This window comes from Leptonychotes weddellii, chromosome 1 (assembly GCF_054177405.1).
Source record: "Leptonychotes weddellii isolate Sample4059 chromosome 1, ASM5417740v2, whole genome shotgun sequence".
Taxonomy (NCBI): Eukaryota; Metazoa; Chordata; class Mammalia; order Carnivora; family Phocidae; genus Leptonychotes; species Leptonychotes weddellii.
In genome coordinates, this window is record NC_138369.1 from 181,589,597 (window position 1) to 181,610,161 (window position 20,565).

Genomic DNA, 20,565 nt, shown 5'->3' on the forward strand with positions numbered 1-20,565 from the left:
GCCTTCTAAAGTACAGGCCCAGGGCCAGGGACTCCATTGTGCAGGTGGGAGGGCAGTACTGGGAATGAATTTAGAGTACCCTCTGGGGTCCTCTAAACCTGTAGGAGACAAAGCCCTTCCACTGACCAAAACAGGGGGCTGTCCAGGCTTCATCTGAATATCTCAAAAGAGGACCAACTCCCTGTCCCAGGGCTTTGCATCCAGGGGTTGGTCCCTGGGCTGGTCCCCTGGCAAGCTCATATAATGAACTGACACCTGACTCTCTAACTTCCTGGAACCCAAAGAAAATTAGACCTTGGGCAAAGGCCCTCTGGCTAGCATTTGCACATTTATGCAACTTACTAGCATACACCAATTATCTGGCGAATACTAGTAAGTACAAGCAGGAAAATTACAAATATGTGCACTTTCTAGAGGCTGATAAAAAATGTGGATTGTGTATGTTTGATAGAGGACGCCTTAGAATCCAAGGGTCTAAATAAGTAAATAGGATAAAGTGTAGCCCACATGCGGCTGAAGCAGCCCCTGTCCTTGTTTCACTCTGGTGTTGAATTAGGCCTCAGTATTTTGTCATCCTTACAACTGAATCCTCCTGAATGAGCATTAGAAGGAAATACAGATTGTGGTGAAGAGTTCTCAGGAAATAGGGAGGATTTAAAAATCCCACAAAGCAAACAGAACAGAAATCCCCAGCAGGCAGAGCTGTTCTCCTTTAGGTCTGTCCCTTCTTGGTCCCTGTCCTGGTCTCTTTGTTTCCACTTTTCTTTTCAGGACACTTTCCCCATCTCTTCTTTGGAGTCGAGTAGGTCCAGCTCTTGGCCCCAACTTGCCTGCTTCACTGGGCAAGAAAAACACCTGCAAGTCAGGTTCTCAAAGTGAGGTCGCAGGCCAGCAGCACCAGTGCTACCCGGGAACAAGTTAGGAATGCAAGTTCTGGGTTCCCATCCCAGACCCACCGAGTCAAACACAGCAACCTGCAGTTTAACGAGCCCTTTGGGTGAGTTTAATGCACACTTCCATGTGAAGGTAAACTCACCCCTTCCTCCAAAAACAGTTCAGCCACCTTTGTTGGCATTCCATCAGGCATGCCCTGTGGGGATGGAAGATGAAGACTCTACTCCCCTCCATCCCCCAGCCCCCATGGCTTATCAAATTATTCTCCCAACAGAAGTGTGTGTGGAGGGGGTGGAGGGCGGGTACGAGTCTCAAAGCCCTATCTGTGCAAACAAATTCATGGCCCTTGTGAAAAAAATTCTAAGAGAACTTAATAAAAGGTGCTACAGTCTCCTGTACATCTTTGTAGACATTTCAGAGCACACAGTGAATATGTTTATCCTTAAAATACACAAAAATAGTTTGTACTGTTTGCTCATTTCATGTTTTTGAAATATCTCCCTTGGGGGAGCCTGGGTGGCTCAGATGGTTAAGCGTCCGCCTTCAGCTCAGGTCCTGGCTCCCAGCTCAGCAGGGAGCCAGCTTCTCCCTCTGCCTCTGCCTCTCTCCCCTGCTCACGCTCTCTCTCTGTCTCTCTCTCTAAAGTGAATAAATAAAATCTTTAAAAAGAAAAGAAAAGAAATAGCTCCCTAGAAGGCTAAGTAAGATTCCGCGTCTGGGGTATAACTTGTGTACCCACTCTGCCCTTCTCCCTGACTGTTGAGGCAGGAGAGCCCGACAACACCCGAGAGAGGTGCAGAAGTCAGTGTGCTGACGATTTGGTATTTTTACGGTTGTGGGCCTTGTCAAACAGGGAAAAGGTGACAAGAACACAGAATTCCGCGAACCAAATTGGTAACGCTGTGTGCCAAGGACTAAAAAAAAAAAACTGCAGGGAAGAAAAGGCGAGGGCAGGGATTGAGATGCGCCGACTCAACACACCCTCGGAAACCCAAAACACAAGAAATGAAACGACAAAAAGCACCCAGCTCGACGCGTCCCAATTTAACAGATGAGCCAATTTCTAAGAAACAGATGAGACAATGTTCTTATAACCAAGGATATATCCACACAAAGTGTCTTAATAAAGGCGTGCCACGTATACCTCATTTTCCCAATTTCGCGTACTGTCATCTACGGATTGGAAGGGAAAGGCCGGATTTTTCCACAATTCCATGTTTCTGGGCGTTTGAGAGCCGCGGGGCGGAGGGAGCCGGCGGCGTGGGACGCAAGGATCCCCACGCGGCCCCTTGGTCCCGCCCCCGGTCGGTCACTCCGGGCCACTCGCGTGCCGACGCCTCGTGGGGAGCGGGCTGAGCGCGCGGGCGGCGATTGGTTCCGGGCCAGGGTGGGCGGGGCGCGGAGCTCCGGCCTATAAGGGCGCGCGGCGCGACCACCTCGGTTTGCGTCGGCGTCTTCTGCTGCGTCCTCCGCTGTCTTCGGAGTCCTCACAGCCTTCGGAGTCCTCACAGCCTTCGGAAGCCGGACCGGAGCGCGGCCTCGCGAGTCATGGAGATGAAGGCCGTGTGCGTGCTGAAGGGCCAGGGCCCGGTGGAGGGCACCATCCACTTCGTGCAGAAGGCAAGGGCTGGGGCGGCGGCCGGAGGCCGGCGGCGAGGCCGTGCCCGCGCACCTGTGCCCCCGAGCGGCGGCCGGCAGGGCCTCGCGCCGCCCTCGTCACGCCCCCGTCGCGTCGGGTCTGCGGGTTCGCGCCGCCCGAGGCCTCTGCCCCGCGGCGGTGCGGCGGCCGAATGCTGAGTCACCGGGCGGGCCGGGCGGGGGCGGCGGTGCGTGGCGAGGCCTGGGCGCGGGTGCAGGGAAGGAGCAGCGGCCGACCCTGGGGGGGTTGCTCGGAGCGCGGGCCCGGGAAGGAGGGCGGAGGCCGGCTGGCCCGAGGGCCTGGGCCGCCTCCGTGGCGTCTGTAGGCCGGGGCGGAGACGTGACGTTTTTGAAGAGGCTGTGGCCCTTCCCTTGCGGGGTCGTTTTCTGGGTCTTGAGGCTCCTGCGGACTCGAGTTGCGCAGTCCCGGGCCTGGCCCGCCCTTGGGGGCGGGGACGGGGGCGGGGAGTGCGGCAGGGCCACCTGGGCACAGTCGCATCCGTTAGCCCACTTTGGGGCTTCCTTTCCGCTCAGGGGTCTGCAGCGTGCAGCCTGTGGGCACAGCCGGTCCCGGGGCGGGTGTTGTACAGGCCCGGAGCTAAGAGGATGGCTGGTACTTGGTTAGTTCCGAGGGTCCTGAAAAACAAGAATCATGTGACTGTCGAGGCAGAAATGAAAGCCTTGAGTCCCTGAAGTAGTAATTAGTAAAAGCTTAATTGCACAGACACCGGAAGATAGTCGTGAACCGGGAGCACTCAGACCAAACCATGGAATGAGGATGAGGGGTATATGGTCATAAAGCGGCTTATATAGTGAGAAGGCAGGGACTGTTTATTTTTCACAGTGATGGGTCATGATAGTTTTCTTAGACGGTGAGAAATTGGTTAGTGGTTACCACATACCGGCCTAGGGATTCAAACAGTATTAGCTTTTGCTTAGGATTTCCAGAAGCATAAATAAGAAATGACCGGGGTCAAGTTAGTCTTGCAAAATAAGCCAATTAAGCTATGCTTTTATGACTAAATTCGTTTTGTCTGATCGGGGAATTTTCAAGGCTGGTTTCCATTTGTTTTTGACTTTAGCAGGACAGAGACCTTATGTGGCCCCTTACAGAAAAGTTGGCTGACCCTTGCTGTAGGTCATGGTCAGGCTGTAAAGGCAGAGAAGATGGCCTTGGACAAAGCTCCTTTTCCACCTCCGGAGATCTAATCGACTCCCTTGTTGGTTGTTTTCCAAACCTGTGATTTTTTTTTTTTTTTTTTAAACCCTGGGTGCACAGTAGGCCCGTTTGGGGAGCTTTTAAAAAAATGTTGATTCCAGAGCCCAACTCCAGATCAGTTATATCAAAATCTGTCAGGGTGCAGTCTGACCATTGCTGTTTTTAAAGTTTCCACAGTAGTACTAGTTTGCACCAAGAATTGAGAACTGTTGGCAGAGGGTAGTGGATAGGGTTTGGGAGTTGGAAGTCAGATGTGGAGAGTTTCACTTAACTCTGTTGTTGGGGCATTCATTTAACCAAATTCTCTGTAAAGTGGTTTTGAAATTGCTCTACCAATAGGCCCACTGCTGAAATGGTCAAAAAATAAACTATACAGAAGTACTCAGTAATACTGCAAAACATGGGGCGCCTGGGTGGCTCAGTCGGTTAAGCGGCTGCCTTCGGCTCAGGTCATGATCCCAGGGTCCTGGGATCGAGCCCTGCATCGCGCTCCCTGCTCAGCGGAGAGCCTGCTTCTCCCTCTCCCTCTGCCTGCCTCTCTGCCTACTTATACTCTATCTCTCTGTCAAATAAAATCTTAAAAAAAAATATTGCAAAACACATGTTTTACAAGGAAGGTGCTTGTGATAAGACTGTCCCCGAAATCTTAGTGAGGTTAGGAACTGATGGAAAATTGTTGTTGTACTTGCCTTGATAATCATAACAATATTTAATATACGAATGAGATTTAATCTTTAAAGTGGCTTACAGAAGTGTGAGAGGACATGAAAAGTAGTCTTTGAAATTTATGCGAGGGAGCTTAATTTTTTCCTTTAAGTGGTTTCCAAATTTTCTGGAAAAGGCTTTGTCATTTGACTAAATTTTGCTGTTTTCAGTTGCCAGACTTTGTTTTGCTCCTCTTCTTTCCTTATGTAATTTCGCCAGTACTAGAGAATCTAAGAAGCCTCTGAGGGATACCTTCCCTCTGGCCATGGAGAAATGGCTTGGGTGTTAACCTTCAGAAGCCAAGCTGTGAATCCATACATAATTGAGTTTTTCCACCTTCCCTGAGTTGCGGGTGTGGCTCCCTCTTTTAAGTTCCAAACTTCATTTTGGTGGTGCTGTTTGTACCTGATAAAAGATCCTTGTGTAGTTAAGCATTATAGCTCTACGGCTATGCAGGAATGTTAAATTGGAAATAAACTGTATTTGTTTGGCCTAGAGTGTTAAAATTTTGGATTAATTTCCAATTTTTAAAAATCAGAAATTTTCACCTGTGAGTCCAAATTACTAGCTTTTCTTGAAAAATTTGGAGATCTGCCCACACTGAGCCCTCATTAGCTCAGGGCAGCACCCTGCAGGACTGAGTTTATATTCCTTTTTGCTTCCCTGACCTGTTTCAGTCAAAATAACAGCCTGGCCCCTATAGGGTTGTACCCAGGCAGCTTACTGTTGAAATGCTCATATGTGCTCTGTGCATTACCCATTACCCATTAATGGAGGCTTGGAAGAACCTGCCCTTTTGTCTCTATGCTGTTGATAACACAGTGTGTTTTGGGGAGAAACATTCATGTTTTAGTTTTTCCAGAATTAAAGCTTAGAAGAATCCTAGTCTCTTCTCAAAAAGAAAAGCAAAGAAGGGGGCAGGAGTTGACATACTACTTCCTTTGAGCAGTGGTATTTATCCAGTGGAAAGTCAAATATCCAAGACTAACACCTCTTGTAACTGTTGGCCCTGGCAGTTAAAAAACCTAGCTAAAGGGCGCCTGGGTGGCTCAGTTGGTTAAGCGACTGCCTTCAGCTCAGGTCATGATCCTGGAGTCCCTGGATTGAGTCCCGCACCGGGCTCGCTGCCCAGCGGGGAGTCTGCTTCTCCCTCTGACCCTAACCCCTCTCATGTGCTCTCTCTCATTCTCTCTCTCTCAAATAAATAAATGAAATCTTAAAAAAAAAAAAAACCTAGCTAAAAACAAAGACACCATCATGTGTATAACTGTGTGGTATGGATGCTGTGTGCATTTTGTTTTTGTTCCTAAGATCTCTTAGCTGTAAAAGTTAACTTCCTTTATTTCTGTATGCACCCTGCAGCACTATTACCTATTACCATTGCCTGCATGGCGATACCTGTGTGTTTTTCTGCTGTAGTGTTTTTATTGCCCTTTCTTTTTGGTCTCCAGTGGAAAGGTTATCTAGGTTTGAAGGCCGAAAATGACTTTGGAAAACAATACCGTTGCTTAGACCAGAATCAGTCACCCAGGGAAAGTGGGATAGAATATTTTCTGTCTATTAATAAAAAATATCTATGCTGGAGACTGATAAATACCCCCCCAGTGGGTGAGTGGAGAACAGGGATCCTACGACAACTAGTTGGACATTTCCAAGGTGTCTTTTTCTTTTCTTTTTTTGATGGCAAATCTGTATGTTTGCTCGGAAGAATGTCTGCATGAAGAAAACGAGGTGCTATGATGTGCTACCATTTGTGTTAAAAAGTTTGATATATACTCATATATTCAGCAGGTGCAAATATAATGTATTCAAAAGCATTTACAAAATAAAGAAGAACTTATTCTTGTTACATATCCATTGTAAGGGAGTCAAGCCTACAAAGTCTATAAATCCACCATTTTTGTGCTCACTCGCCCCTCTGCTGGGTGCGTTTTCTGTGCTATTGTGATACCTGCTGCATGGCTCCTGTGCTCTGTTAGAACAAGGTCACATCTCCCTTGTGTTGGTTCCCAGCCTAGAACAGTTAAATAGCTTGCTAGAAAGTGGTAGGCCTGGGATTTGGACACAGATCTTTCGACTCCCACGTCCATGTTCCTTCCATTTTCCTGTGGTTGGTAAAGGTAATTCAACTGTTTTCTTTGTTCAGAAGCGCTTGCTCTCTCAAACTTTTTGCACTTTTCTTTGACTAAAGGGAAATGGGCCTGTTGTGGTGTCAGGAACCATTACAGGATTGACTGAAGGCGAGCATGGATTCCACGTCCATCAATTTGGAGATAATACTCAAGGTGAGTATTGTGTTGGTCTAGTGACTTCTACTTGTTTCAGCTAGTAAGATAAATAGGACCGGGTAGAGCTACCCCTAAACATTAAAAACCCTCAACATGCAGGAAAAAAAATAAAGTCAGTAGGATTACTAAGGTTAACCTTAGGGAAATGAGCCAAAAAACTGGTTTGTGACTCTTAAGTGTGGAAAGGAGGGGAAGAAGTTGATGTTTTTTTGTGTGTGGGTTTTTTTTTTTTAAGATTTTATTTATTTGACAGAGAGACACGGCGAGAGAGGGAACACAAGCAGGGGGAGTGGGAGAAGGAGAAGCAGGCTTCCCGCTAAGCAGGGAGCCCAATGCAGGGCTCGATCCCAGGACTCCGGGATCATGACCTGAGCTGAAGGCAGATGCTTAATGACTGAGCCACCCCGGCGCCCCAAAGTTGATGTTTTTTAAACATGTTTATACCTTGATTATAAAAAGAGTTTCAAGTATTTTTTAAGAAAACAATAAAAAAACAAAAAATTAACCTACTTTCTTACCTTCCATAGTAATCTCAGGTGTTTGTGAGCTGGGGTTGAGGGTGGATGCATCAAGCACAGGGTCTGCATTTATTTGCATTACTCCGTAAGAATAGCTCCATCCCTCCAGCACAAGAGCCTTAGTGGGACAGAAGGTAAAATCTGAAAAAAAGAATGTAAACTATTGGTGCTTTTGATTGAGTTTCATTTTCTCAGTTTCGGATTAGAAGCAAGTTAACAAAAGCTTATGGGTTAAATGCATTTAGTCATCTTTTACTATATTCGAGTAACCTGAACTCAGTGTTTACTTTTTATGATGAGAACCTGATTCATTCGTCTTGCTGGATTTGTTTTTATGTTCTGTAATTTGGTTCCTATAAAAATTGTGATTTAATGACCAGCTTTGATCCATTTTGCCAATTGAAATTCCTCAGGTTGCTCTTTTTTTACTGCCTCTGTTTTGGGAGGCATTTGCCCTGTGTCTTTGATTTACTGTGCTACTTCCCTTAACCTGTGTGTCTTCTCCCTGGGGAAGCTGGGTTGAAGCTGTAAACAATGGAAACTCTCGGTCACCTGCTGAGTGAAGAAAACCTGTCACTAAAGAACCTCCTGCACTGTGGTGGTGGTTCTGTGAGAATGGCTTTCCCTGAAGCACAGGAGCGCCATTTTTCCAGAATATATTCTGATTGCCGCCCTTGGAATTCTGTGAGGCAACAGCCTTGGCTCATAGATAGAAGGTGCCATTTATATTCTGCTTGTACCGAGTAAAGGCCACCAACAGTAGTTGCTGGTAGTATGTTGCTGGGGAGGTAAGTTTCTTGTAGTTAAGGTTCGCTACCTTATAAACCAGGATCATAATCATGGGATTTTAATAATAGAAGAACCATGAAGATCAAGTCCTGGCCCTCTTATTTTACAGGGGAGTGAAGAAGCCAAAGCCCAGAGAAGGGTATTACCTTTACTGGTGTTACACACTAGTTAGAATTTGTTTCTACTGCTTGCCTATTTTGTTTATACTAAGTTGTTGCTTCCTGTTTTTATGAACCTAGAAGTCATGATGGTACGTCAGTATTTTCTGTATTTGAGGTTTTAGCAATGACCAGTTTATTTTTAGAATTTATTTTGAAATTCTGATTCATAATTTGGCTACCTTTGTTTTTGTTTTTGGCAAATAGGCTGTACCAGTGCAGGTCCTCACTTTAATCCTCTATCCAAAAAACACGGTGGGCCAAAAGATCAAGAGAGGTGAGTGACAGAGCGCTTTAATGCTTACTAAAATTATGGCGATGGCTTGTTGGGGTCAGTGTGGGTATACTGCTTGCAGATTGCATGCTGATGGAACTGTGAGTAGGCCTCCCCACCTCTGCTCTTGAATTTGTTGCCCCCCCAAGTAACCCCTTGGCCCCAGGTGCTAGAGCGGCTTACTCTCTGGGCTGAGGAATTGACAAATGGGGACAATTAAGACGATTTGGTTTTGTAGCATTTATTGAATATAGAACTAATACAAGTGCCAAAGGGAACTAATACAGGAAATGTCATGAATAACAAACAGTACTGTCAGCCACTAGCAACATAAACCATCATTGTGAAACACAGGAAGCCTTGTAGATAAAAATTTGATACTGAAAATTCAGTGAGTCCATTTGTGTGTTTCCTGAGAGTCTTTCAGGAAAATACGAAATTTAAGGACAGGGATTAACTTATTTTAATAACAGAGGCCTGGCACGTAGCATTCTTAGCCATGCCAAGTATTAACAGGTTTAACTCAGTAACTCCGAGTTTACCCTTTGGTACTTTACCTCTGACATTAGAGATGTGCCCCCATCCCACGATTCTTCCCAGAGCATTACTTTGTAGATTTTAAGTTTTGTTTGAAGAGAAATGTGTCTAGAATGTCAAGTCGTTTCTAGTTGTGTGTGTATGTTCCAAAATTCTGTCAATCTGGAAGAGTGGGTCCTGATACATTCCATATCCACCTCTTAGTGACCACCCTTATATATGTGACTCACCAACTAGCCTGATGTTAAATGGAAGTCAGTCCTAATTCCTGATGCTTTTTCAAAACTGTTAGGCATGTCGGAGACCTGGGCAATGTGACTGCTGGCAAGGATGGTGTGGCCACCGTGTCCTTGGAAGATTCTCTGATCGCACTCTCAGGAGACCATTCCATCATTGGCCGCACAATGGTGGTGAGTTTTCATATGCTAGGATACGTGTACCATTTCTTCTAATACACAGACATGTATCTTTTCACGAGTTCATGATTATTAATCCTGGTTTCTAAGGATCCACGTACATTGTACCTTTAGTTCAGATTAGGAAAAGCAATTACTTTATATGATGATTACAGTCAAGGTGAATTAATGATGTAGGTGGTTATGACACTCTTCTGTGGAACTGTGGTCGTTAAGTAGGTTACATTTGGTCATATTAGATGTGTACTGTGGAAACAGCAGTAGTCTTTGTCTAGTTTTAAAATGGCCAGATTTTCCTGCCACAATTGAGTGTCCCCCTTGTAGTTAAACAGAACATTTTGTTAAGTCTAAAATCTGAGACGGACCTCAGCGTTAGTATTTATTCATGTCTGCAGGTCACCATCACTTGTTTAACGTGTGGGAAGCGATTGCCCTGAGTTACCCACAGGAGCTGCATCTGGTTCTCGCAGACACCAAGTAGCGTAGGCTCTGTGTTGCCTGCCCCAGAGGACAGTTAACGTTCTGTAGTCCTTTCCTTCCAGGTGACCCTAGAGTTTTCTTCAGCTAAAGTTGCGAAGCAGAAAAATCATTGATCAATGTTTGAGGAGCCAAATCTAAAATACTATTTAAATAGTTGAAGATACTTCTTATTTACAGACTCATAGTTCATGAGGCACATTTTTGAGTTTCTTTAGAAATTCACTTTCATTCCCCCCGCCCCTTTTTTTTCCCCCAAAGTGTTTATTATAAAAGAAGGCTATTTACTCAGGCTACTAAAATTTCTCCCAGAGGATTCAAACTGGCCCATGGCAGCCTGTAACACTTGTCTTGGGTTTTTAGTATTTTGTTTAGATAGCAACACTTACCTAGTGTTTACAACGAACTTAGTCTGTATCATGAAGAAAAAGCTTTGAGTAGTAGTTTCTGTTGTTTAGCACTAGATCAAATATTAGCATATTTCCTTGCTAGGATTATCTTAACGTGATCTTTTCTAATATTAAGTGGTTCTTAAAAGTCTTTTGGGTATTGTTGGGAATAGGTGGTAATTATTTGACAGTGCTGTGTTAATGTTCTTAAAACTTTTTAAAGGTCCACGAGAAACGAGATGACTTGGGCAAAGGTGGCAATGAAGAAAGTACACAGACGGGAAACGCTGGGAGTCGTTTGGCTTGTGGTGTCATTGGGATCGCCAAGTAAATATTCCCTAGGATGTGATCTGAGTCCTAAGTAGCTACTGTGTTATCTTGCTAGTTGTAGAAATTTAACTTGATAAACATTAAACACTGTAACCTTAAAAGTGTAATTTGTGCGACTTTTTAATTGCTTTAAGTACCTGTAATGAGAATTGATTTATGATCACTTGGAAGATTTGTATAATTTTATAAAACTCCTATTCAGTTAAAATGTCTGTTTCAACGATCTCTGTATTTTGCCAGGCTTAATAATCATATATGGGTATTAAACTTAATTGTCTGAATTTCTTCAATTCTCATTCAAGCCCGCAATAAATACACCATATGGCACTGAATTTTGAACCTATTAAAGTATCCAAATTGAAACTCTAAATTAGCTCTTGATACTCATACATAGAGCTTGAATGGAACGGATTTAGTAATATGTTGACAGATACTACCTGTTTCATAGAGGTCGCTTTTCGGAGTGTTTTAAATAAGATAAGATGTTTAAATTTTTAGCAGCTGGTCTTTTAGCTAACACTAATAACCTCAACTGGAATCTTGGTTGGACAGATATCATTTGTCAGTTTCAGGGAAATTAAGGTGGTTTCCCTGATTAGCTACTTAGCATTTTGATTAAAAAAGTACTTGTTTAAACAGAAGATGTTATGGTTTGAGAGAACGCTTTGATAAATTGTGAACAGCAAGTTATAGTCTCAGCTAAGAGTAAATTTACCTACCTGCCAAAATGGCACATATTCCACGTTTTATACACCTATGAACAGTTAGTTTGAAGTAGAGATTGGCACAATCTGCTTCCAAGTTAGCCATTGAAAGAAAGATACCATAGCATTTTAAGATGGGACCAAGGAAATGTTTGAATGTGGGTTATGTCTGTTTAAGAATTTACATATTCAGTTAGTAAATTTAAGTCGTTCTCTTATTGTAAATACTTAATTATGTACCTATAGATAAACTGCTTTTAAATGAAATGTTAACCTAATTCAGGTTTGACTCTGGATTACAGTTTTAACTGAAAATTGTAGAATATTTCTGAGAAATCAGAAATAAGCTACAATTCTGATTGATCATAAATAAATACTTTTATCAAATGTGTAGGATATTGGTTAGGAGAGGAAAAGCCAGCGTGGAAAAGGACAATTTGTAGTGTTCTCAAAGTTTTAAAATTGGTGAAAAAAGAACAACATGCTCAGAAGAAGTGGTTAAAATCATTGTCAGAAGTGAAAAACAGTAACAGATTTCACTAATGTACAGTTTTGGTGTACATATGTGGGATAAGACTCACATATAGGGCCTCACTTGTGAGCCTCAAATGTAATCACTACCACTTAGTACTTGGGGGGGGATTGTCATGTGCAAATAGGATGGTTCCAATACCTTACAATTGGATATACGGGTTTTAAGTCCTTGAAATCTGAACACTAATCAGATGTATATTTCTTTCCAGAAGCAGTTTCAGTTAGGACTTTTAAACCTCTCAGGTGGGCCAACATCAAACGAAGGACAAGTTTTATAATTCAAGTGCAGATATCAACTTGGATTTTCTCTCCTTTTCTAAAGTCAGGAACACAAGAACATTGTCCTAGATACATTCTCCCCATCAAAACAAAGGTCTTGCTGCAGAGTACTATTTAAAAACCAAAGTAATAAAGTAGCTTCACCTGGGGATGAGGGCAAAGAAAAAGTTACCTGCTCAGCATGCTAAAACTAGGACAGTTTAAAAAGGTAATTTAAGAAAAAAAAAGCTTCAACAAGGCCATAAATACTTGGACTGTGTAACGACAGGTCTTTTCCTTGGCACTGGGGAAAGCAGTTTTATGGAACTGCTTTTCTGTACTATTTTAGATACAGGTTTGATTTGGCTTTGGACGTCTTCAAGTAATAGTTCTTGGATAACCTACATCTATTTTTCCTAGTTAACCCGACAATTTAAACAAAGAAAATACTTTATATGCTCTTATATGTGACAAAAAGTTCAGTCTACCTCTGCCCAGCAGGGGAGTTTAAAAAATGTTAAAGAAAGGCAACAGTCAAGGCTTGTAAGGAAACAATAGGTTGCATTTAAGTCCTTAAACATATAAAATAAGACAAAAAGCTTTTAGGTTGCAAATGTTAACCTTGATTTCTTTCACCCTTCTGAAAAATTTAATGGGATGTTAAGAAAACACTCAAACTTATTTCTAGTAAGTAATACCCACGCAATCAGATAATTCTGTAGTACAGTCGGGTACTTTGGGATCCAGTTTTTCCCCAGCAAAATTTCTCTTTACAAATTAATTAGGGCAACATTTACCACAAATCCAATGGCAAAAAAGAAAACCGTGATTGAACTGCAAACTAACAAGCTTTTCGATTAACATTAAAACAACTAACCTTTACACCTTGTGATTGAAATGCTGAAATTCAAAAGTATTACAAATGAAAGTGTTTGAGAATAACTACATAAAGATGTCTATTTCCATCAAATAAACAAGTCTAATTTAGACTCCAATACAGTATTAACAGCTCAAACTTTGATGGTGAACAATCCTTTTCCACCTTAATGCAGTGTAGGAAGAATAGCACACATTAAAGTTTGTTATGAAAATAGAGTTTATTAAAAACATCCCTATTGTTTTGAGGAGCTTTCACCGTTACCTTGTCTTAAATTAAAAAAAAAAAAAATAGAGAGCACTTCTAATTACGATTTGTAAACTTTTTAAAGTCAAAACTTTTAAAAAGTTACAGCAAAAAGGGTAATATTTATTCATATTTTCAGTATTTTTTGTTATTTTGTGGCTATTTTTAAATAGAAGGGAAGCAATCAAATTGCTTACAAGACCCCACCAACTACTGCGGGGCTGTGATATAGCAGGAGCAAATATAATACAGCATCTGTACACCTCAAGCTCTACACTCCAGAAGTGTCACTGTCACATTTTGACAAATTCCAGTCTCTAACGAGGAGCCTCTGCTGCTGAGCCAGAATCCTTTTCGGGTTCAACGGATGAGGTAGCCTCAGCAGGTAGCTCTTCAGAAGATTTTACAACTGCAGACTCAGACTCCCCCTTATCAAGTTCTGAAACAGTGTCTACATTTCCCACTTGGCTAATGGGAGGTTCAGCGGTTTTGTTACCACCTGCCCTGTCTGTGACCTCAGGCTTCTCCTTTCCTCGGTTTTCTTCCTTCTCTCTACGAGACTCTCTATCTCTCGAATCTCTCTCTCTGTCTCGATGCCCACTAGAGCGTCTATTCCTCTCTTCCAAGTCTCTGTGCCTGTCCCGGTCAGGGCTCCTTCTTCCCCACTCTCTCCTCTCACGGTTACTATTCTCTCTATCATCGTTACGGCTCCCATACCGTTCCCGGTCATTTTCCACCCTATTTCCAAAAGATCTTCTTCCAAACCTCTCTTGGTCTCTACCTGAATTGAACTGCTGCCTGTTATCATTTCTAAACGGCTGTGGCGGTGGCTGCGCAGACGGCGGCGGCTGGGCGGGCGGCGGCTGCGGCTGCGGCTGCGGCTGGGGCGGCGGCTGGGTGGGTTGCTGCCTGCCGTCTCTGTCCTCGGGGCCCCCTGGGCCTGGCCCTGGGCCCCCCAGCCCTGGCATTCCGCCCGGCCTAACAAAGGGGCCATGCGGTGGAAAGGGGCCTTTCATTCCATGAGGTGGAGGCATTCCAAAGCCCCCCGGTCCTGGAGGGGGGCCTCTGTGCATCATATGCGGCGGCATGGGGCGAGGTGGCATCAGAGGAAACCGCTGTAGGTGAGGTGGAGGCATTCCTGGAGGGCGCTGAAGTGGGATCAGGCCAGGGCGGGCACCAAGAAGACCAGTGGATGGTGCCTGGAGCCCAATGACAGGACCAGGTGCAACTCCTTGGGTACCTAAGAGAAAGTAAAAAAGAAAAAAGGATGTAAAGGAACAGAGAAGATGGCATTCTGTTTTCACCTGTTTCCTGTGGAGCCTGAATCAAAATGAAGTTCAATCCAGAATCTTCCAATTTTGTGTTGTTTGCCAGTCTACCTGTGAGAGACTCAATGTGATGGCCCAGTAACAACCATGGCACAGTCTTACAGATACATACTATATATTCTATGAAGATATAGGTCTATAGAATTAGTGTACGGATAATTCATATCTAACGTTGGTGGAGGTCAAAATGAGCTGGAAAAGGAAATTACAACATAACCAATTTTGGAAAGTCTCCTATAGCCTTCACCAGCAACTCTTTGGTAAAATACTTAAAGCATTTGAGAAAAGGCTGAACTATCTGAGCCAATTCTGAAAGCCAGCTCAGGTGTACTCTTAGGAAATTTTACACTTTAAAGTCTTAATACGAGAAACAAATGGGGTCACTGACCCAGAAAATCCACTGAAGAGGGAGGTCTCTTTGATTCCATGTCGTTCAGATGCCTTACTATACAGTAAGCATCACTTGAACAGTAATGCTTATAAAATAAAGATTGATACACCAGTGGAGAGTTTATTTTTACAGGTTCTTTTTCAAAGCACAGCATAAGGTGTAACTTGCTAGGCCACAATGACGGAAGTATGTTCAAAGTTCAGCCATTCATCTTCTATTCATTCTTCCTGAGGCCACAAGACGAAGTTGGTGCTGTTGACAGCAACAAGGACATACTGGTTTCATTTCCCATTTACATGAGAGTTTGCTCACACTTTGGTTTAAGTCATGCAAATTCAATAATCCAGCATTTAAAATGATATGGCAAACTATGGATTTCTGTTTCAGCTCACCACTGAAGTAACAGAAAGGCATCATCTCTCTCTTTGCAAATATCAGCATCACAAGCCAAATACAATGACCAACAGGAGTAACTCATTACTGTAACATTGTAACTGTTAACACTGGAAAATATTCCAGATGTTGGAATATGTACTATTTACCCATGTACTGCAGAAAGGCCTCTGAGCAAGTTATGGGTTATGATTCTTGACCAAAAATGGTAAGAGAAATGCTTGGGTGACACTGATAAAAAAACAACCCAAGAGCAAACCCAATACTTTAATACTAAGTACTTCCCCCCACCCTAACATCAGCTTGAACCACTTCCTCCCACGTGCTTCAGCAAACATTGAACAAGTCCTGCTCGCTCCTAAATTTTTTGTGTAAGAAATACGAAACAAAAGTCTAACTTCAGTTTCTGCTCCTCACAACGTGTGGTCCAATACTGTTCTGTCAGACTTAAGGACTAAATAGAGTGGACCTGAAAATATAGGTACAGCAGTTTGTAACTTTTAACATGAAGACTCAACAGCCTTGGTATTTACTTACACACAAGACCTTCCTTCAAATGCTTAAAAAGAAGTATGGTGAAATATAATCTCACTTAGGAATGACCTTGGACATGTGCCTCAGAAATGAGAATAACACCTGCCTCTTGTTGAGATTAAATGGGATAAAATAAGAGTGAGCTCTGAGCCTTGTCTACAGTTAAATGCTGAAATAACATCTATTCGACAGGTGATAAATATCCTAACATTAAATATCTGACTCCACTAAAATGAATGCATTTTCCATTTCCAATTTGGATCTTATGAACCACTTGTGGCCCCCCCAACATCCACCACAATTTAAAGTCAAGCACTTTGGTAGTTGGGAAAAATGTGAACGCACTGAGCCTTCCACCTGTCAGGTCTAAAGGTAAAATATGCTAAATACCACAGGAAAAAGCTAGAAATTATGAAATGGACAAATGAAGCACAGACCTTGTCTCTTCACACACTCTTCAGACTCTCCTTGAAAATCCCAATGAACATATACAGAACCTACCCGTATTTCAGATCGAAATGAATTCACAATGGCAAACGCTGTTCCTATCACTTAGTAAACCCTCAGTGTATACCACACAGCAGGGCAACAAAAGAACCTAAGATACCTTTCTCTCACTTTTAAAAGAAATTAGTCCCAACATTTGTGGACTGTAACTCAAACAACATAAAATGTATGTACCCAAGTTACTGCCCTTTCAATGGAGATAACACACAAACTGAGCTTTACTTTTCCCACCAGCCTTTAAAATGACCACTGTTTACTCTGTTCTGGAGTTCAAACTGTGTGGCACATTCGAGTACTTTACAGGCTCAAGAGGCCAAGGCCAAATTTTTAAATAACAATAGAAAAATGGGAAAGAGGTTCAAAGCATCTTATAATAACAAAAGAATTAGGTTCAGATGAATCTTTAAAAGGAAACAGTGACTCTTCCAGGATAATGGAAAGGTCCCATTTCCTGATTTACCCAACACTGGCTTCCTCAACTACCAATCTGACAGTGGCCAAAGGATGCAAGGCCACCTCACCCTTGCACACAACAGATAAATTGGCAATGATACTCTTTAAAATACAAACCTGTCTCTAGGAAGACATCTCTTAAGTCCTTTATAACATGCATATGAGAGTACAGAGATTGCTTTAATAGGGTTAACATTTACAGTAATCATATATTTAAACTACCTACAAAGCATAATATTTTTATAAAGCAAAAATGTTGCCTTATTCATTGATTCTGTATGTGTGGATATTTGTATTTGCCTATTATACTACATGCTCAAATCCCTTCTCTCATTTGTAAATAAGCAGATTTCCATTTAATCCTTCATGGACCAACATTTAGATTCCCCTGACAGACTATTCCCATAGTCCTAAATGTTGACCTTCAGGCCACAGAAGTGATAAAATTGTGGATTATTATTTGTTTTGTTTTTTGGCAGTCAACATGTGTTGTTTTTATAATGAAAGCTATATTTAACTAAAAATACACCAGGTGGCATAAGCCCTCGATAGGCATGCTAGCTGAATTTCATTTTTAATTAGGAAAGTTCACATTATACATACATCAATGGACTGTATCATGAGTTACTCTGGTCTAAAGGGCATTCAAAGCAATTATTCATCTGATCTGGAAGTATGACATGCAATGCCACTGACAAGTCTTCTAGAGTTACAGATTAAGAAAAAATTAACTCACATACTGAACGCCTGAACTTTACATTATTAATTCATTTCATGTGCTACAGATACAAAGATAAATAAAACCTAGTCCCTTCCTTCGAACAGGATACAGCCTAAGTAGAAAGGAACATGCCAACCGCTGGAAGAGATGGCACAAGCTAGTATGGTGGCAAAGGTGGAGCTGAGGAAGCTGGTGTGCATGAATCTGAGTGCGGGGCTTAGGGTGTCTGAATGGGGTCTCGAAAGGAAGGAAGGAAGGAAGGACAGCACCAGTCAAGAGAACTGCAACAGAATGTCTTCTGACAAGAGAGAGAAAACAAATACACAAGATGAGGTTTATTACTGAAGCAGCGAGAAGGAATTTGTGCGAATACAAACTTACTGTCAGCTAAACTGAAAGAGGTTCCTGAGGCTGAGCAGACGGGCTAGGGCAATTCAGAGGTGTGTTATGCCGCAAGAGGAAAGCTGGACTCTGACTCAAAAGTGATGGGGCGAGGACCAAGGCATTATTTGCAGGGATGATCCTGTGTCCATTTTTGAAAGAGCTTCCTAGCCAGCAGAGTACAGGAGAGCCAGGAAGGGAAAGACAGCGGAGAGCAGGGGGGACTCTTACCCCCAGAATCCAGGGGACAGAAACGAGAGACTGGACCGAGACAGAAGGGACAGAGATGAGGAGCACAGCTTTCTGCTCTGAATGAGTAGACGGAAGCATCAACACAGTGCAGGAATTTAGGAAGAAAAGCTATTTTTGGGGAGGCAGAGGACAAATTTCTACTGAGAGCTAGAGGAGACTGAGTTAGATCTGGTGGAAATGTACAGAAGAAACTGGTATGTATAGCTAGAGCTCGCAAGAGAAGTCCCAGTGTTACCCACAGTTCAGGTGAGAAACGCGAAGAGTTCACACCTGAGGAAACACTACCTTAAAGTCTCCGAAATTTTAATACAGCAGATTTTAATGCAGGAAAAGGACAGCCCCAAACGTCTGTATTCAAATTTGGTAAGTATAAGAAATACGTTGGAGTTTAACTCAAAATAACCAAGACCTAACTGTGAATATTCCTATGAGTAAAAAACCAGACACTTCACAATTAAAAAATAAGTCAAGTTTAAAGGGGAGATGCCATTGCTACATAGCGCAAAGCTGTCCAAAATTACGTGACATAAAGAACAGGTATGTTAAAGGCTAAAGGGGCAGCGAGGAAGGGGAAGTTGGTATCACGGCTGGAGTCCAATGTGGACCTTCAAATCTCAGAACATAAATAAGGGACACAAACAGTCTTTCTAACAAGTAGCTTTCTGCTAAGGACTGGTGGGGGGGGGGAGGGAGGACAGGGAGACACATAAAAAGTTACTAAAGGTTTGAATTAAATACTGCGGGCGTGACCCAAATGCATCAGTTAGCTGGATGCCTTTAAAGAGGATGTAAATTTAAGGGGGATCCTTTAAGGAAAGCAAGGACTTGCTAGGTGAAAAGGGGAGGGAGGAAAAGTATGAGAAGGAAACATCTAAAAAGCAAGGCAGTTCTACCTCTACACCAACGATCTTGTCCTCCATCCTACCAAAACCACTGCTTCTTTCAAGTCCTGGACCTTTCATTACAAATACCTGTATTACTTCCAATTTCTCATCTGCAAGCATCCCACTCTCTGACCCCCTTCTCAGAATAATTTTTTATCTCATGAAGGTCAGGCCCCCACAATGCCCTTCATTGTCTTTATCTTCCCCTCCTTACCTGCCTTGGAGTCCATGGTCCCCCCTCACAATTGCCTGGAAAAACCTCGATGGTTCTGAATGCAGCTCTTCTACCTAATCTGTACACAGACAGGGCTGGGGGGTCACCCCACCCCCAACATGCCCACTGGTCTCATTTTAAGTTTACAACTGCAACCACAAGTGCTTCCTTAATTCTGGTTAGTGATCCTAATTCTCCTGGTCTGTTGGCATTCTCATTTCCCTAGATATCTAATTCACCTGCTCCTGTTTCTCTTTAATCCTGTCTAGTCTTAGGGGGTTTGTTTTATACCAAATTCAGTGAGATAAATTCATATAGTTCACAATTCATCCACATAAAAGTGTGTAATTCAATGGTTTTTAGTATATTCAGAGCTGGGAAACCATCACAATCAACTTTAGGATATTATCATCACCTCAAAAAACCCAAACTCTATCACCCCCATTTCCGGGCAATTGCCGCGCCACTCCCCCCCCCAACCCCCAAGCAACCACATACTCCGGTTTCTGTCTCTATAGATCTGCCTATTCTGAACATTTTATATAAATGGAATCACACAATATGTGATCTTCTGTGACTGACTTTTCACGTAGTCTTATCTTTTCAAGGTTCACCCACCTTGTAGCACGTTTAAGGGCTTCATTTTTTTTTTAAATTACCAAGTACTATTCCATTATATTGTTTGAAATGGAAACCATATATATATATATATATATGTATATTGGGCTTTATCATGAAAACAATAAAGGTCGTTGGAAGAAGACTTTTTCACTCACCTACCTACCACCACATCTACCAATTTACTTGTACCCCTATTACTCCAAGAACATTATGCTCCAAGGGCTAAGCCCTTTATTCAAACCCTGAATCCATGCATGCCCTCAGCAAACGCCTCTTCTTGCACCAAAAACTTCCCCTCTGTTGATTTCCAATAAAGATGCTTTAGTTTCATCCATCTTTTAGAAATTAAAAAAACAAAAAACAAGAACCCTCCCTTACCTTGCATCTCCTATCAACTATCACCCCATTTCACTGTTCCTCTATATAACAAATATCCTCAAAGATGTCCAAAATCACTGTACCCATTTCTTCAGCTCTCATTCTCCCCTGACCCTACATAATTGGGCTTTTGGATCCTTCATTCTGAGGAAATCACATTCCTAAGGTTATCCAGGAGCCTTTATTTTGCTAAATCCAGGCAGCAAGCTTCAGTGTCCTTCCTTGACCCATCAATACAACTGATAGTCGATCCCTCC

General features: G+C 42.7%; 2 protein-coding genes and 1 long non-coding RNA gene across 6 annotated transcripts in view; 1 reads left to right on the plus strand and 2 right to left on the minus strand.

Moving 5' to 3' along the window:
• Positions 1-2,197, minus strand: part of LOC145716301 (uncharacterized) — a 47,405-nt gene extending 45,208 nt beyond the window's left edge. For all 3 annotated transcript variants that reach the window (XR_014138896.1, XR_014138897.1, XR_014138895.1), the window contains exon 1: positions 2,039-2,197. This is a non-coding gene — a long non-coding RNA (uncharacterized LOC145716301). The remainder of the gene's footprint in view (positions 1-2,038) is intronic.
• Positions 2,198-2,320: 123 nt separating this feature from the next.
• On the plus strand, positions 2,321-10,739 carry SOD1 (superoxide dismutase 1). The gene is made up of 5 exons (XM_031041374.2): positions 2,321-2,514; positions 6,648-6,741; positions 8,417-8,486; positions 9,313-9,430; positions 10,526-10,739. Exons 1-5 carry the CDS (start codon positions 2,443-2,445, stop codon positions 10,631-10,633), a joined length of 462 nt encoding a protein of 153 aa, XP_030897234.2. The 5' UTR covers positions 2,321-2,442; the 3' UTR covers positions 10,634-10,739.
• The window catches only part of SCAF4 (SR-related CTD associated factor 4), a 61,511-nt gene continuing 49,654 nt past the window's right edge, over positions 8,709-20,565 (minus strand). For both annotated transcript variants that reach the window (XM_081799264.1, XM_081799260.1), the window contains exon 20: positions 8,709-14,491. In XM_081799264.1, coding sequence (XP_081655390.1) covers positions 13,569-14,491 — 923 coding nt within the window. In that variant the 3' untranslated portion in view covers positions 8,709-13,568. The remainder of the gene's footprint in view (positions 14,492-20,565) is intronic.

Bases quoted from the DNA above. Each gene is read 5' to 3' on its own strand.
- SOD1 (XM_031041374.2), top strand. From the start codon at position 2,443: ATGGAGATGAAGGCCGTGTGCGTGCTGAAGGGCCAGGGCCCGGTGGAG. The intron at 6,742-8,416 runs GTGAGTATTGTG...TTTGGCAAATAG, and splicing joins ATTTGGAGATAATACTCAAG to GCTGTACCAGTGCAGGTCCT. The intron at 8,487-9,312 runs GTGAGTGACAGA...CAAAACTGTTAG, and splicing joins GGGCCAAAAGATCAAGAGAG to GCATGTCGGAGACCTGGGCA.